Source organism: Oncorhynchus nerka, linkage group LG28 (genome assembly GCF_034236695.1).
Source record: "Oncorhynchus nerka isolate Pitt River linkage group LG28, Oner_Uvic_2.0, whole genome shotgun sequence".
Classification (NCBI taxonomy): domain Eukaryota; kingdom Metazoa; phylum Chordata; class Actinopteri; order Salmoniformes; family Salmonidae; genus Oncorhynchus; species Oncorhynchus nerka.
Genome location: NC_088423.1, coordinates 52,577,561 through 52,595,727, shown reverse-complemented (window position 1 = coordinate 52,595,727; position 18,167 = coordinate 52,577,561). Strand labels below are relative to the sequence as shown.

The window sequence follows — 18,167 nt, the reverse complement described above, 5'->3', positions numbered from 1 at the left end:
ATCGATGCACTTATTGATGAAGCTGGTGACTACGGTGTTATACTCTTCAATTCCATTGCCTGAATCCCAGAACATATTCCAGTCTGTGCTAACAAAACAGTCCTATAGCGTAGCATCTGCATCATCCGACCACGTCTAAGATGCAACAGTCAGCATTTGAGCTGGCCACACTGTTTTGTCACGGAAACATTTTACACAAACAGTCTTCACAACTTTATGTTCTCAGTGTGAGCAGTTTATTTTTGGATGGAATGTTCAGACATTCAAAGAAATAGCAACAGCAAAACACAATTCTCATCCAAACCTAAAAAATGTAGGCTACATGAGTCCTAGCGCTAACTGAGGAAAGAGTGAGCTAATCTGAGTGGTCATATTTAGCTAACTCTCAGCTGACAGAAAGCATACAATAAATGAACAAATAGCAATTACTATTTACAATTCATTACATCATGGGTGAGCTCAACAGTGATTAAACACTTTACAAAATAAACACGCTGAAAATAAACAAGACTTCATTGCATTGCACACACTATCCAACTGCCGCGCCAACCAAGAGCTACCTTTCAGAGAGCCGGAATAGCTATCTTTATTTCCTCCTACCTTACTGCTGATGTGCTCTAAAAGTGTCAGCGCAGGGTTTCACCACAACACAAACCATTTTCTGATAATGATTTACAGATACGTACATGTGGCACGTTCAGTCAGTCAATCACGTAACCTCTTGACACTCACTCAGAGCCTTTCAGTATTGTTGTTTAAGTATGTAGCTAGTGGGCTAAGCAGTAGCACTAGCAATGTCAATCAAAAGGCGATAACTCACAAATGTGGAATTGAGGATTGAGGGGGAAGCTCACTAAATGAGTGACAACCACAATTAGTGAAATGAATACCTTTCTGGTGACAGTCCTTCTCTTTGGGAATAGTGAAGCACAAATCCACTTTTCCCAAGACCTCTTCCTAGTTATGCTGCGATGCCTGCATTTCGTCAACAATGCTACTGCCCACCTACAGTGCCTTCGGAAAGTAATTTGACCCCTTGACTTTTTCCATATTTTGTTACGTTACAGCCTTATTCTAAAATGGATTAAATCCTCAGCAATCTACACACAATACCCCATAATGAGAAAGCCTAAACAAGTTTTTAGACATTTTTACAAATAAAATAAAACAAACAGAAAGACCCATTGTTATGAGATTCGAAATTGAACTCAGGTTTCTACAACTTGATTGGAGTCCACCTGTGGTAAATTCAATGAATTTCTATTTATTTAGAAAGCCACACACCTGTCTATATAAGGACCCACAGTTGACAGTGCATGTCAGAGCAAAAACCAAGCCTTGAGGTCAAAGGAATTGTCCGTAGAGCTCAGAGACAGGATTCTGTTGAGGCACAGATCTGGGGAAGGTTTCCAAAAAATGTCTGCAGCACTGAAGGTCCCCAAGAACACAGAGGCCGCATCATTCCTAAATGGAAGAAGTTTGAAACCACAAAGAATCTTCCTAGAACTGGCCGACCGGCCAAACTGAGCAATCGGGGGAGAAGGGCCTTTGTCAGGGAGGTGACCAAGAACCCGATGGTCACTCTAACAGAGCTCTAGAGTTCCTCAGTGGGCACGGGAGAACCTTCCAGAAGGACAACCATCTCTGCAGCACTCCACCAATCAGACCTTTATGGTACGACAAAAGCCACTACTCAGTAAAAGGCACATGACAGCCTAAAGACTCTCAGACCATGAGAAACCAGATTCTCTGGTCTGATGAAAACAATATTGAACTCTTTGGCCTGAATGCCTAGCGTCACTTCTGGAGGAAACCTGACACCATCCCTACTGTGAAGCATGGTGGTGGCAGCAACATGCTGTGGGCATGTTTTTCAGCGGCAGGGACTGATAGACTAGTCAGGATCGAGGCAAAGATGATCGGAGCAAAGTACAGAGAGATCCTTGATGAAAACCTGATCCAGAACGCTCAGGACCTAAGACTGGGGTGAAGTTTCACCTTCCAACAAGACAATGACCCAAAGCACACAGCCAAGACAATGCAGGAGTGGCTTTGAGACAAGTCTCTGAATTTCCTTGAGAGGCCCAGCCAGAGTCCGGACTTGAACACGATCAAACATCTCCAGAGATGTCACGTTCGTTGGAATGAATATCGGACCAAAGCGTAGCGGATGTTGAGTTCCACATAATTTATTATTTATTAGTGCTACGTGCACTAACTGAAAACAAGATCCCAAAACACACAGGTGGAAAAAAGGCTACTTAAGTATGATCCCCAATTAGAGACAACGATAGCCAGCTGCCTCTAATTGGGAATCATACCAAAACACCAACATAAAAAAAACTAGAACCCCGCGTAGAAAATATAAACTAGACTAAACCCCTAGTCACGCCCTGACCTACTCTACCATAGAAAATAAAGGTCAGGATGTGACAGTACCCCCCCCCCCCCAAAGGTGCGGACTCTGACCGCAAAACCTGAAACAAAAAGGGAGGGTTAGGGGGGGTGTCTAGTATCAGTGGCGGCTTTGGTGCGTGGTGAAGTACCCGCTCATCCCGCGGATCTGCCAGCATCGAGGGCGGCTCTGGTGCGGGACGAAGAACCCGCTCATCCCACAGATCCAGCCATAGTCCCAGACTGAACACTGTGCCTGGACTGGACCTAGGTGCAGAAGAAGACTCCTGCCATGGAGTGGGACTGGATGCCGTGTCTAGACTGGGCATCAGGGCAGAGAAGGGCTCCTGCCATGGAGCTGGACTGGACGCCATGTTCGGACCAGACATCGGCGCAGAGGAGGACTCCTGCCATGGAGCGGGACTGGACGTCGTGTCTGGACTGGGCAACGGCGCAGAGGAGGGCTACTAACATGGAGCTGGACTGGACGCCGTGTTTGGACTGGACATCGGCGCAGGGGAAGGCTCCTGCCATGGAGCGGGACTGGACGCTGTGCCTGGACTGGGCACCAACGCAGAAGAAGACTCTGGCCTTGGAGCTGAACTGGACACCGTGCTCAGACTGTGCATCGGCGCAGGGGAAGGCTCCGGCCATGGAGCTGGAGATTCCGGACCATTGACAGTCTCAGGAGGTTCCGGACCGTGGACCGTCGTTGGAGGTTCCAGACCGTGGACCGTCGTTGGAGGTTCCAGACCGTGAAACGTCTCAGGAGGCTCCGGACCGTGGACCGTTGTTGGAGGTTCCGGACCGTGAAACGTCTCCGGAAGCTCCAGACTGTGAAACGTAGCCGGAAGCTCCGGACCGGGAACTGTCGCCGGAAGTGCTGGACTGGGAAATGTCGCCGGAAGCTCTGGACTGGGGATTGTCACAGGAAGCCTGGTGCATGGGCCGGTACTGGTGGTACCGAACTGGTGACACGCAACTCAGGGCTAGGAGCATGCACAGGACGCACCAGACTGGGAAGGCACACTGGAGGCCTAGTGCGTGGAGCCGGCGGGACAGATGGCGCCAAACTAGTGACATGCACTTCAGGGCGAGTACGGGGAGCAGGCTCAGGACGTACTTGACTGGGAACACGCACTTCAGGGAGAGTGCGAGGAGCAGGCACAGGACGTACCGGACTGGGGCCACGCACTTCAGGGAGAGTGCGAGGAGCAGGCACATGACGTACCGGGCTGTGGAGACGTACTGGAGACCTGGTGCGTATAGCCGGCATCAATGGTACCGGTTCAATGACACACCTCACCCGGTAAGTGCGAGGAGCTGGCACAGGACGTACTGGGCTGTGAAGGCGCACTGGAGACCTGGTGCGTATAGCCGGCAGCAATTGTACCGGAACTTTAACACACTTCTCAGGACGAGTACGGGGAGCTGACTCCGGTGGCATCGGACGGCTAACACGCTCCTCAGGGCGAATGCCGTGCATACTATGCCAAACCAACAGCTCTCTCGCTTCACTCTTCTCCAATTTATCCAACAACTCCTCGAAGGTCTCTAACTCTCCCCTCCGTTTACTCTCCTCCAATTTATCCAATAACTCCTCGACGGTCTCTGACTCACCCCTCAACTTCGCCGACCACCCCATGTCTGTCGCCAAGGAAGGGTTTCGTATCTCCCCATCACTTCTTCCCATGTCCAGAAATCCTTCACCTGGTGAACATGCTGCTTGGTCCTGGTTTGATGGGATATTCTGTCACGTTCGTTGGAATGAATATCGGACCAAGGCGCAGCGGATGTTGAGTTCCACATTATTTATTAGAAAGTGAAACTAAGCAAAGACAAAAACAAATAAACAATAAACTAACAACTAACCGTGACTACAGAGATGCTACGTGCACTAACTCAAAACAATATCTCATAACACATAAGTGGAAAAAATGCTACTTAAGTATGATCCCCAATTAGAGACAACGATAGCCTCTAATTGGGAATCATACCAAAACACCAACATAGAAAAAACAAACTAGAACCCCACATAGAAAATATAAACTAGACTAACCCCCTAGTCATGCCCTGACCTACTCTACCATAGAAAATAAAGGCTTTCTATGGTCAGGACGTGACAGGAGAGACCTGAAAATAGCTGTGCATTAACACTCCCCATCCAACCTGACAGAACTTGAGGGTGTCTGCAGAGAAAAATGTGGAAACTGCCCAAATACAGGTGTGCCAAGCTTGTAGTGTAGACCCAAGAAGTCTCTAGACTTTAATCGCTGCCAAAGGTGCTTCAACAAAGTCCTGAGTGAAGTGTTTGAATACTTATGTAAATGTCATATTCATTTTATTTATTTTTGTAAATAAATTAGCAACATTTCTAATATCCTGTTTTTGCTTTGTCATTATGGGGTATTGATATGGGGAAAAAACAACGTAATCAATTTTAGAATAAGACTGTAACCTACCAAAATATGATAAAAGTCAAGGGGTCTGAATACTTTCCAGAGGCACTGTATATTATATATTTATTATAATTTCAATAACAATAATAATGATTATTATTATTACTGTTTATATACAGTACCAGTCAAAAGTTTGGACACACCTACTCATTCAAGGGTTTTTCTACATTGTATAATAATAGTGAAGTAATCAAAACTATGAAATACCACATATGGAATCATGTAGTAACCAAAAAGTGTTAAACAAATCAAAGTATATTTTAGATTCTTCAAAGTAGCCACCCTTTGCCTTGATGACAGCTTCACTTGGAATGCTTTTCCAACTGTCTTGAAGGAGTTCCCACATATGCTGGGCACTTGTTGCCTACTTTTCCTTTACTCTGCGGTCCAACTCATCCCAAACCATCTCAATTGGGTTGAGGTTGGGTGATTGTGGAGGCCAGGTCATCTCATGTAGCACTCCATCACCCTCCTTCTTAGCCAAATAGCCCTTACACAGCCTGGAGGTGTGTTGGGTCATTGTCCTGTTGAAAAAAAATAGTCCCACTAAGCGCAAACCAGATGGGATGGCGTATCTCTGCAGAATGCTGTGGTAGCCATGGTGGTTAAGTGTGAATTGAATTCAAATATCAATCACAGACAGGGTCACCAGCATCACACCTCCTCCTCCATGCTACACATGCGGAGATCAATCGTTCACCTACTCTGCGTCTCACAAGACACGGCGGTTGGAACCAAATATCTCAAATTTGAACTCATCAGACCAAATGACAGATTTCCACCGGTCTAACGTCCATTGCTCGTGTTTCTTGGCCCAAGCAAGTATTTTCTTCTTATTGGTGTCCTTTATTAGTGGTTTCTTTGCAGCAATTCGACCATGTAGGCCTGATTCACACAGTTTCCTCAGAACAGTTTATGTTGAGATGTGTCTGTTGTGAAGCACTTATTTAGGCTGCAGTTTCTGAGTCTGGTAACTTTAATGAACTTATCCTCTGCAGCTGAGGTAATTCTGGGTCTTCCTTTCCTGTGGCGGTCCTCATGAGAGACAGTTTCATCATAGCGCTTGGTGGTTTTTGCGACAGCCCTTAAAGAAACCTTCAAATGTCTTGCCATTTTCCGGATTGACTAACCGACTTGTCTTAAAGTAATGCTGGATTGTCAATTCTCTTTGCTTATTTGAGCTGTTCTTGCCATAATATCGACTTGGTCTTTTACCAAATAGGGCTGTCTTCTGTATACCTCCTTGTCACAACACAACTGATTTGTTCACAAAGCATTAAGAAGGAAAGAAATTCCACAAATTAACTTTTAAGAAGGCACACCTGTGCAAAGCTGTCATCAAGGCAAAGGGTGGCTACTTTGAAGAATCTCAAAAATATTTTGATTTGTTTAAGACTTTTTTGGTTACCTATGTGTTATTTCATAGTTTTGATGTCTTCACTATTATTCTACAATGTAGAAAATAGTACAAATAAAGAAAATCCCTTGATGTGTGTAGGTGTGTCCAAACTTTTTTCTGGTACTCTATATCTGACCAAATTATGAAAGACACAAATTGTAATTTTGAATTCTGTAAAGTGAGTGTGGAAGAGGTGAAAACATTTTTTTTTGTCTATCAACAATGACAACAATTATAAAAACACCAGGAAATCAGCTCCAAGTAATTTTATTTAGGAAATCTGTTCCCAAATATTATCATGCATTATAGAGACATATGTGGTCATATACTAATAACAAATCATAATTAATTTGATTTATATAGTGATTTTGTACCAACTGAGGTACTCAAAGAGCTCTAGGGAGAAACTTGCCTCATCCACCATCAATGTGTAGCACCCGACTATTTTTGTGCCAGATTGCTCACCACACATCAGCTATCAGGTGGAGATGTGAGGAGTGATATATGCGAATTAGGAATGAGTGGGCTTATTAGGTGGCCATGATTGAATGTGGCCAGGTTGGGAATTTAGCCATGACACCGGGGTGAACACCCCTACTCGTAAAATAAGTGTCATGGGACTTGACCACAGAGAGTCAGGACACCCGTTTTAACGTCCCATCTGTAAGACGGCACCCAACGCAGGGCAATGTCCCCAGATGTAATGAAGATTTGAATTGATTATTTAAGTCAAATATTATATCTGTTTAGGCTTCTTGAAGTCAATTTGCAATCTAAAAAGAACAGGGCTCCGGGCAGCCGAGCGGAAATGGAGGAAAACTCGCCTCCCTGCGGACCTGGCATCCTTTCACTCCCTCCTCTCTACATTTTCCTCTTCTGTCACTGCTGCTAAAGCCACTTTCTACCACTCTAAATTCCAAGCATCTGCCTCTAACCCTATGAAGCTCTTTGCCACCTTCTCCTCCCTCCTGAATCCCCCCTCCTCCCTCTCTGCAGATGACTTCGTCAACCATTTTGAAAAGAAGGTCGACGAAATCCGATCCTCGTTTGCTAAGTCAAACGACACCGCTGGTTCTGCTCACACTGCCCTACCCTGTGCTCTGACCTCTTTCTCCCCTCTCTCTCCAGATGAAATCTCGCGTCTTTTGACGGCCGGCCGCCCAACAACCTGCCCGCTTGACCCTATCCCCTCCTCTCTTCTCCAGACCATTTCCGGAGACCTTCTCCCTTACCTCACCTCGCTCATCAACTCATCCCTGACCGCTGGCTACGTCCCTTCCGTCTTCAAGAGAGCGAGAGTTGCACCCCTTCTGAAAAAACCTACACTCGATCCCTCCGATGTCAACAACTACAGACCAGTATCCCTTCTTTCTTTTCTCTCCAAAACTCTTGAACGTGCCGTCCTTGGCCAGCTCTCCCGCTATCTCTCTCAGAATGACCTTCTTGATCCAAATCAGTCAGGTTTCAAGACTAGTCATTCAACTGAGACTGCTCTTCTCTGTATCACGGAGGCGCTCCGCACTGCTAAAGCTAACTCTCTCTCCTCTGCTCTCATCCTTCTAGACCTATCGGCTGCCTTCGATACTGTGAACCATCAGATCCTTCTCTCCACCCTCTCCGAGTTGGGCATCTCCCGGCGCGGCCCACGCTTGGATTGCGTCCTACCTGACAGGTCGCTCCTACCAGGTGGCGTGGCGAGAATCCGTCTCCTCACCACGTGCTCTCACCACTGGTGTCCCCCAGGGCTCTGTTCTAGGCCCTCTCCTATTCTCGCTATACACCAAGTCACTTGGCTCTGTCATAACCTCACATGGTCTCTCCTATCATTGCTATGCAGACGACACACAATTAATCTTCTCCTTTCCCCCTTCTGATGACCAGGTGGCGAATCGCATCTCTGCATGTCTGGCAGACATATCAGTGTGGATGACGGATCATCACCTCAAGCTGAACCTCGGCAAGACGGAGCTGCTCTTCCTCCCGGGGAAGGACTGCCCGTTCCATGATCTCGCCATCACGGTTGACAACTCCATTGTGTCCTCCTCCCAGAGCGCTAAGAACCTTGGCGTGATCCTGGACAACACCCTGTCGTTCTCAACTAACATCAAGGCGGTGGCCCGTTCCTGTAGGTTCATGCTCTACAACATCCGCAGAGTACGACCCTGCCTCACACAGGAAGCGGCGCAGGTCCTAATCCAGGCACTTGTCATCTCCCGTCTGGATTACTGCAACTCGCTGTCGGCTGGGCTCCCTGCCTGTGCCATTAAACCCCTACAACTCATCCAGAACGCCGCAGCCCGTCTGGTGTTCAACCTTCCCAAGTTCTCACGTCACCCCGCTCCTCCGTTCTCTCCACTGGCTTCCAGTTGAAGCTCGCATCCGCTACAAGACCATGGTGCTTGCCTACGGAACTGTGAGGGGAACGGCACCTCAGTACCTCCAGGCTCTGATCAGGCCCTACACCCAAACAAGGGCACTGCGTTCATCCACCTCTGGCCTGCTCGCCTCCCTACCACTGAGGAAGTACAGTTCCCGCTCAGCCCAGTCAAAACTGTTCGCTGCTCTGGCCCCCCAATGGTGGAACAAACTCCCTCACGACGCCAGGACAGCGGAGTCAATCACCACCTTCCGGAGACACCTGAAACCCCACCTCTTTAAGGAATACCTAGGATAGGATAAAGTAATCCTTCTCACCCCCTTAAAAGATTTAGATGCACTATTGTAAAGTGGCTGCTCCACTGGATGTCATAAGGTGAATGCACCAATTTGTAAGTCGCTCTGGATAAGAGCGTCTGCTAAATGACTTAAATGTAATGTTAAATGTATTTGTTTTATTATATTCTGGCCCCCTGACCATCCGCTCAAGAAACAATTGGCCCACGGCTGAATCTTGTTGAGGATCCTTGCCATACCGCAACCATGTCAGCCACAAGGAGTCTGCATGACCTGACGGGAAAGAGAAAGATCAAGTCAGACTGTACTTGACGATAACCTCAAAATGGGGGCAGTGGATAAAGCAGACATTATAAACAGCTTTGTGGAATGTGCTTGGAAAACTACCAAGTGGTATAAGAAGATAATTTTCCATTTGATCGTCACTGCTGTCCTCAATGGCCACATAATTCACCACCAGCTAACAAGTGAGATTATTACTGAACAGGTTTTTCTTTGTAATTGGACATACAGTTCACATACAAATCACATAGTCCAGCAGGTAGGTGAAGTCATTGTTTCATTTTATGATACAAGTATCAAACATGGTACACTAATACTAGATACCTTAAAGAACATTTTAAAGATCATATTCAGTCTGGGAAGACTGTCAGTCAACCAGGGCGGCCTATCAGGGCAGTCCTGATAATGAGTGGCAAGAGTGTGGCATTGAGAGAGAGAGAGCCAACAGGTGAAATCAACTTGGTTGATCAAGTTAATCTCAGTTGTATGCTGCTCCACTCCGAGGGCTTTTGTACAGCTGCAATGATATACAGTATAATATGATATTCTGTTTTGTGTCTATTTTAAGAAACGTGACAGGAAACAGCCCTGTACACATCACTTTAGGTAAAATCCAATAGGAATGCATTATGTCCAGCAGACAGGTAATCATTTAATATTATACCTTTCAGTCTTTACACAAAGTGAGTCAACTACTACATAAAGATGTCTAGCTATAGTGCCATCGCAGATGTAATAACCTATTATACTCTAAAATACCAGTTTTCCAAAATGACCACCAACCAGCTACATTGGTTCTAATTGGACAGGATTCACATGGCCATTTAGCCATAAATAATTGGTACATACGTGGCTTAAAATGTTTGTGGTGGTGTGGAGAACACAATAAAATGACCCAAGTATGCCTTGTGGTGAAAATGCCCCCTAAAACTTTGAATTGGCCATAACTTCATTAGTAAGTGGTGTATTTAGCCTAATGATAGCTTAACTTGTTCAGGATAGCTTGGTAAATACAATATAATGAATCATGTATGTTTTTTTAAGATGTTTTTGAAAATAAAACAAAATAATTGCCCAAAATGCTGTCTAAATCACAGATTTTGATAATATTTTCATATCTCAATTGAGCGGATTATGGTTCAGCATGCTCCACAATACTGTGATATCTGTGGATTAAAATTATATACAACATGTGCGTAATGGCAGCCTTAGTAGTCCCATACATCCCATTTAAAAAGGTAGACTTCTATTGACTTCACATCCATGTTTCCATTTTCAACATTCTAAATAGAGAAGGGGGGATACCTAGTCAGTTGTCCAACTGAATGTATTCAACTGAAATGTGTCTTCTGCATTTAACCCAACCCCTCTGAATCTGAGAGGTGCAGGGGGCTGCCTTAATCGCCATCTTCGGCACCCGGAGAACAGTGGGTTAACTGCCTTGCTCATGGGCAGAACAACAGCTTATTACCTTGTCAGCTCGGGGATTCGATCCAGCAACCTTTCAGTTACTGGCCCAATGCTCTAACCACTAGGAAACCTGACGCCCCAATACAGGGAAGGTTTCTTGTCACCTTTCTTGAAATTGTGTGCTGAATGGTTACAATAACATTACAATGGGTAGATAACATTACAAAGTCATTTTTAGATTGTTTGGAATGATTCAACCCTATTTTATTCTAACAGGAAACCCAAATGGCAGCCATTTTGTTAAAATGGCCACCCTTGTTGACTGACAGACTGTCATCTAGTGTTTATGTACATCATTGGTGCGCACCCAGACACACACACATACACGCACACACTCCTTACCTCACGGTTATCTCAAACTATGCTCTTCAGTTGGTGTTCACAAAAGTTTGTGTGTATATCACAGACATATACCTGTACTGACCACCATGAACCTACAGTAACTCCTTGTCCCTCTCTCTGTCCACAGATCAAGGTCAGTAGCATTGTTAGGGAGATGAGACTGCAGCGATATGGCATGATTCAGACCAAGGTCAGTACGGTAGGCCTACCATACAGAGGTTAGTGTTCAGAGGTCAGGGGTTAAACGTTTTTTTGGCCATTCAGGGTACCAATGTTTCTTTGTCTATGGCTTCCATAATCCTGTCCACTCTATTGTTTCCTACATAGTCAGATATTAAATTACACATATTCCAGAAACCCAGGTTGAGTAGTAGTTCTTTGGACCTACTAACCTGGTGTGGGTTTCCAAAGACTTCATAGCTAGTTGTATTTTATTTTTCTCTGCCACACAGCCGCAAGAGAGTAACAACAATCAAACCAATGTTTGACAGTCAATCTATACATGACCATATCTAATTCATTAAAAAAATAAAGCACTTTGCGGTTGGAGTGGCCTGAGTCTGGTTGGACCAGAGAAAGTATTTTAGCTAAGAAACTTACGAGAAACCCACCCTCATCATTAATGACAGTGTGTGAATAGAGTAAGTGGACCCCCAGAAAGCTAGAGAAAGAGGCTTCCACCCAGAAGCTATTTCCCCCTAACCACTAATGTACCACATCATTAGTCATTAAAACATCCTATGTGTGTGTGTGTGACCACAAGTCCCCACAAGAATAGTAAACTAACAAACATTTTACCAACTGGGGACATTTTGTTAGTCCCCACAAGGTCAAATGCTATTTTTAGGGGGGGGTTGAGTTAAGGTTAGAATTAGTGTTATGGTTAAAATTAGGTTTAGAGTTAGGAGCTAGGGCTCGTTTTCGAGTTAGGATTAAGTTTAGGGTTGAAGTTAGGTTTAGGGAAAATAGGATCTTCAATGGGACTGAATTGAGGTTAGTTATAAAAGACTGTGTGTGTGCGCACGCGCATGTTGTAACACCTGTCTTGTCTCTGCATAGGAACAGTACCTGTTCTGCTACAAGGTATGGTTGGAGGTTCTACAGGGCATCCTGCAGCTGCATGGTAACCGATGGCATCCTGAGAGCCCCCGCAAATTGCAACCCGAGAGCCCCCCGCAAACTTATGGGCCCTCACAAACACAGTAGCCGATGGCAACCCGAGAGCCCCCATGAAGATAACCAATTTGTTTAACCAGTTACTTCCCACCTTCCCAAAGAAGATACCTTATCAATGAAGATGTGTAATATTTGAATAGTTGACTGTGTAAGTTATACATTTGTTAGCAGTTTAATTTGTTATGAGCACTGTTAGCCAGCTACTTTATTTGTTGTCATGCCTAACATGACTATTAACAGTTGGCTATAGCACATATAGATGGAAGACCAGGCTATGTTTCTGCAGTGTTTTGATATTTGGGTTATGCATTTATTGATGGAGGTAGACATTCTTACTGTTGGTTCTTTCTGTGTTCTCAAACTGTGATTATAGTATTTTAAAAATTGTGAAATAAGTGCATGTTAATCATTTATTAATTCTGTCCATGACTAAAACCAAAAGTGAATAGAATCAAGTGCCTTGGAAAGACTTGCAGCTTTATGTGACACTGATTAATAATCCAGGTTTCTGGGGGTGAATCCAAACATGCGATCTTGGAGTGCTAAGAGACTCATATTTTTGTTTGTTTCACCCCCAGAAACCTGGAAACCAGGTTTGATTGAACAGTAACCTCAGTACAAATGCTCTGTGTGATTCTGTAAGGAATGTCTGTCCGATACTGTTTTTGTTCGAATCTTGTTGTCCCAAAACTCTGATTCACTGTGTGTGAATTTTGCAGCACAGTAGTGAAACTCTATTCATTTTGCAGTCTAATCTCTATGACCACTGAGCAAGTGCTTGAAGTTTGAAATATAATGGGGGTCAAATGCACAAAATCATTGTACAGTAACATCACCATTGTAGTTGCAGTTTCAGTAGCATGATAATATGCTGTAACATTCACTACCAGTACAGTATAGCCTCGGTCTGATCACTGATCCTCCTATTACCTTGGACCGTCAAATAAAAGTTGTTCTGAAATACTGCTTTGTTTCATGGCGTCGTAAGGGCTGGATCACAATTAGAAACTGATATTTTTTATTTGGTAGGTCACAGGTGCTGTATATGACAAGGCAGTTGGCTATAGTAATATCTACAAGCAGAGAGAGTGAGAGATTTACCTACAAGTGCTAACTGACAGAACATGGAAAAGAGTCCCTATGCAGGCTTACTGAAGGGTAAATAAGTGTGTCTCAGAGGGGCCCTTGTGACTGCATGGGGGGAAAAAATCTAACAGTATGCTCCCTAAGAGGAAACAGCTAGCCACACACACACAGGTACTGGAGTGGGAAGTCTTAAAACCTGAGTTTGTGGAAAGCCCTGTTGTACAGTCTCCCTCTCTCCCACTCAGTGTCTCCATCAGGACTCCCAACCTCACTCATTCACTCACTAAGTCCCTTCCTCATTCCCTCTCTCGCACTCTTTCCCTACTTCCCTCTCACCCAGACCTTATTATAGTTCTGAGTTATTGCATGATAGGCACGACGTGGGTTATTCAGGGTCCAGTTACTTTTATAGGTTTATGGAGTTATATAAATCCTACTTGCCTTCCTAGTTTTATATAAATAGTTGTTAATTTGAATAGTTTTGTATATAAGGAGAGGGCTATCAACCAACGTGAGTCGAGTTCAATGCCTTTTATAGTTTTGTGTAAATAGTTCTTTCATCTTTATAAAAGTTGTGATCGCAGGAGTCGTGAGGGACCTCTGACCTTCTCATCCAATGGGTTTTGAGGAGGCGAGAGGATGCAAGGAATCAAGGAAATGCATTTGAGATTCTAACCTTGATAAAGTCTCACATTCTCCTCATCCGTCACCAGCCACCGTTCTATAGCAGCACTGTAGACACTGTAATCTTCTCTCTAACTATAAAGGCACATGTGAGAGGATTATGCTTTAGCTGTAAGGAGAGGAAAGAAGGAGTGGAGGAGAGGACGTCCAGAGGTGATAGGAGTGTGGAGAACATGGGGAGGTGGTAGAGTAATTAGTTGTGTGTTCAGTGATTTACAAACCATGGAAACATGTAGAAAGGAACTTACCAACTTCCAGTAAATCCTCCTCTCTGTTGGGTTCACAAAGAAACACACACACAACCATCTTTTCTGTTAATACATTTAAAATGCAGGCTGTATCACAACAAAATGTGGGAAAAGTCCAGGGGTAGAATACTTTCTGAATGCACTGTAAATAGGGGACTTAACATTTCACCAAAACACAACATAATGATATCTTCTCAATGTAGTTGTTTTAACAACCAGTTAATCCAATTGTAAAAAATGCTAGATCATTTTTTTAAAATTGCCCTTTGAATGTAATATGCTATAGTAGTATAAATTACACGACGTTACACCGTTTTTACATTAGGCAATACACTTGCACTACCGACTGAAAATCACATTTCCATAATTTCTATCCTATGTGTTATCAAAGTTGTGATCCCTGAAGACAACGTTCACAAAATGCAAAAAATAAAATGTATTGTTCCAATATAATTACAAGATAGGTGTACTGTAATCAAATTAAACATAAAATAAACAATGTTTAGCAGGCACTAGTTTGCATCCGGCCTGTCCTGCGCATTTGGCCATAGGTTCTCTTCGACATTACTGTAAATGTCCTCATTGTTTATGCAGCTGGGGAAAAAAAATTTGGCATGGCGAATCCAAGTGTGACATTGGTCTGGAAAGATGTCATCGCATGCCTCATCCATCGCCTGAAGGAGGGTGGCTCACTCATGGGGAGTGTGCCTGTACTACACCTGTACTGTAGTCATGTATTGTATTTTACAGTTTGTATTGTACTTGTGTATTGTAGTGTTCCTATGTGACTCAGTATGAGCACGACTTTAGCAACACAAGAGTGGTGGGTACGATTCCCACTGGGATCACATACGAAAATGTGTGGAGTCACTGTTGTCACTTTGGATAAAAGCGTCTGCCCCCATCAAAAAGACCCCGGCAATTTAATTTTGGATACATGTTTACTGTTGTTAGGTTCTTATTTTTCAGAGTAAATAACTCACAGACACTAGAGAAGCTTGACCAAGTTTAATTCTTCCTAAAGGGTCCACACAGCTGTATTCAGACAAAAAAAACGTGCTCTCACCATCACAAGTATATATACCCCACTTTGGACACTCCTCTCTAATCTTTACATCATATGGTTTAACAGGAAGAGGGTAACAGGATACAGGGGATCTGACCTGACCTCAACCCCTCCTTCGCCTAATCCACAGATGTCCTCTCGTATCACCTATCGCACTCCCGTGACTCTCTCCCGTCCATGCAACACATTCCACAGCCACTCTGTCTTTCTACAGATCTCACTCCTTTATATACTATGCATCTATCATGTCTTTAATATCTCAATATTCAAAGTTTAGCCCGAATCCAACACTGTATAGGGATGCATTTGTCATTATAATATTTTTTTTTTTTTACTTAGTCTGAAGTAAAATCATAAGTCATTACAGTATATACAGTTGAAGTAGGACGTTTACATTTAGGTTGGAGTCATTAAAACTCATTTTTCAACCACTCCACAAATTTCTTGTTAACAAACTATAGGTTTGGCAAGTCGGTTTAGGACAATCTACTTTGTGCATGACAAGTAATTTTTCCAACAATTGTTTACAGACAGATTTTTTCACTTATAATTTACTGTATCACAATTCTAGTAGGTCAGAAGTTTACATACACTAAGTTGACTGTGCCTTTAAACAGTTTGGAAAATTCCAGAAAATGATGTCATGACTTTAGAAGCTTCTGATAGGCTAATTGACATAATTTGAGTCAATTGGAGGTGTACCTGTGAATGTATTTCAAGGTCCATCTTCAAACTCAGTGCTTCTTTGCTTGACATCATGGGAAAATCAAAAGAAGTCAGCCAAGACCTCAGAAAAACAATTGTAGACCTCCACAAGTCTGGTTCATCCTTGGGAGCAATTTCCAAACGCCTGAAGGCACCACTTTCATCTGTACAAACAATAGTGCGCAAGTATAAACACCATGGGACCACCAGCCGGCATACCGCTCAGGAAGGACACGCGTTCTGTCTCCTCGAGATGAACGTACTTTGGTGCGAAAAGTGCAAATCAATCCCAGAACAACAGCAAAGGACTTTGTGAAGATGCTGGAGGAAACAGGTACAAAAGTATCTATATCCACAGTAAAACGAGTCCTATATCGACGGAACCTGAGAGGCCGCTCAGCAAGGAAGAAGCCACTGCTCCAAAACCGCCATAAAGAAGCCAGACCACGGTTTGCAATTGCACATGGGGACAAAGATCATACTTTTTGGAGAAATGGCCTCTGGTCTGATGAAACATCAATGGAACTGTTTGGCCATAATGACCATCGTTTTGTTTGGAGGAAAAGGGGGGGGGGCTTGCAAGCCGAAGAACACCATCCCAACTGTGAAGCATGGGGGTGGCAGCATCATGTTGTGGGGGTTCATTGCTGCAAGAGGGACTGGTGCACTTCACAAAATAGATGGCATCATGAGGGAGGAAAATTATGTGGATATATTGAAGCAACATCTCAAGACATCAGTCAGGAGTTAAAGCTTGGTCGCAAATGGGTCTTCCAAATGGACAATGACCCCAAGCATACTTCCAAAGTTGCGGCAAAATGGTTTAAGGACAACAAAGTCAAGGTATTGGAGTGACCATCACAGAGCCCTGACCTCAATCAACATTTTGGGGATCTTTCATTTCAGCTCATGAAGCATGGGACCAACACTTCACATGTTGCGTTGATATTTTTGTTATGTGTAGTTTGTAACCCAAATGGTTCCAGACAGAAGTTAGCACATCAGCAGTACCGATTTAAGACTAGTTTGTGAGGCTTGTGGGGGTCGTAAATAGAAATGGAGAACGCCATCGTGTTCGTGAGAGTCTCATCTTTCCATAGTGGTCATATTATTTTGTAGGCCAAACCGTTCTGACGCTCTCCTTCTCTTGTCACACATAGGACTATTGATAAATTACACATTTGCACATTTAAATCTCCTCCAATGTCTCTAGTCTTTCTAGTGAGGGTGATCAGGCCTCACCAGTAAGTCAGAACAGAGGTCAGAGGTCATTCAACCCCATCAAGTGAGTGTTTGTCTCCCTGTATCTCAGACATTTTTAAAGATATTTCAAATATTTCAAACATTTTGTGTATCAGGTTTACATTTTCAGTACATTTCTTATCAAGAGAAATTACAAGTGTACAACCAAAACTCTCACAATAGAAACCCCAGAAAAATGTAATTTGTTTACCGTTTAAGTTGCATCCTTTCCAACCCACTAAAACAAAAATAAATATACCCCACACAATAAATCAGAGTATTAACCACTAACAAATATTAATTAACAGGTGGGTTGTGTGTGGGTGCTGGTGTGTGTGTGGTAAAACTCTTAGGGTAAAAACAAACCAAATGGCCAGGCCTTACCCTTACATCAAGCTGAATAGGCACATTCTAAAGTAGACAATCCCAGAGCCCCTCTCTTGTAATCATTGTTATTTTGACCTGTTGCATTGAAATACAGTTCTGTACAAACTGGTGCTACCCAAACTATAGATTTGATTATTAATAATTGGAAATGGTCAAAAACCTGCCTTATTCAATAATTCATACCTCTGTCCCAAATTTCAATCAATCAGTTTATCATCCAAATTTCAATCAGCTTAACACATCCTTTCCACACTCACAAAACGTTCACATCCACATTCACTTAGTACTATTCCCAAACATACTCAGTAATCTCCCTTATTACTTCATGTGCATCTTCAACGATTCTCCTGTCATTACATAGGAAATGCACCATATGCATCTTTCTATACATATATAATAGCCTCATATTCGGAAATAATACTCTGTTCTTTCATATCTCCATACAGAATCCCTATATAATGTTATAAATCTTTAGTTATTCATGTCCACACCACAGCAACGATCACAACGCAGCAGCCCAAGAGGTACACATATCTTTCATATCGAGGAAATCA

At 43.5% G+C, this 18,167-nt stretch overlaps 1 protein-coding gene across 1 annotated transcript in view; it reads left to right on the top strand.

Annotated features, from left to right (window-relative positions):
* Positions 1-13,145, top strand: part of LOC115113413 (tyrosine-protein phosphatase non-receptor type 13-like) — a 118,140-nt gene extending 104,995 nt beyond the window's left edge. The window contains 3 exon segments of the mRNA XM_029641011.2: positions 11,147-11,209; positions 12,079-12,201; positions 12,203-13,145. Coding sequence (XP_029496871.2) covers positions 11,147-11,209; positions 12,079-12,201; positions 12,203-12,271 — 255 coding nt within the window. The 3' untranslated portion in view covers positions 12,272-13,145.
* Positions 13,146-18,167: the final 5,022 nt, after the last annotated feature.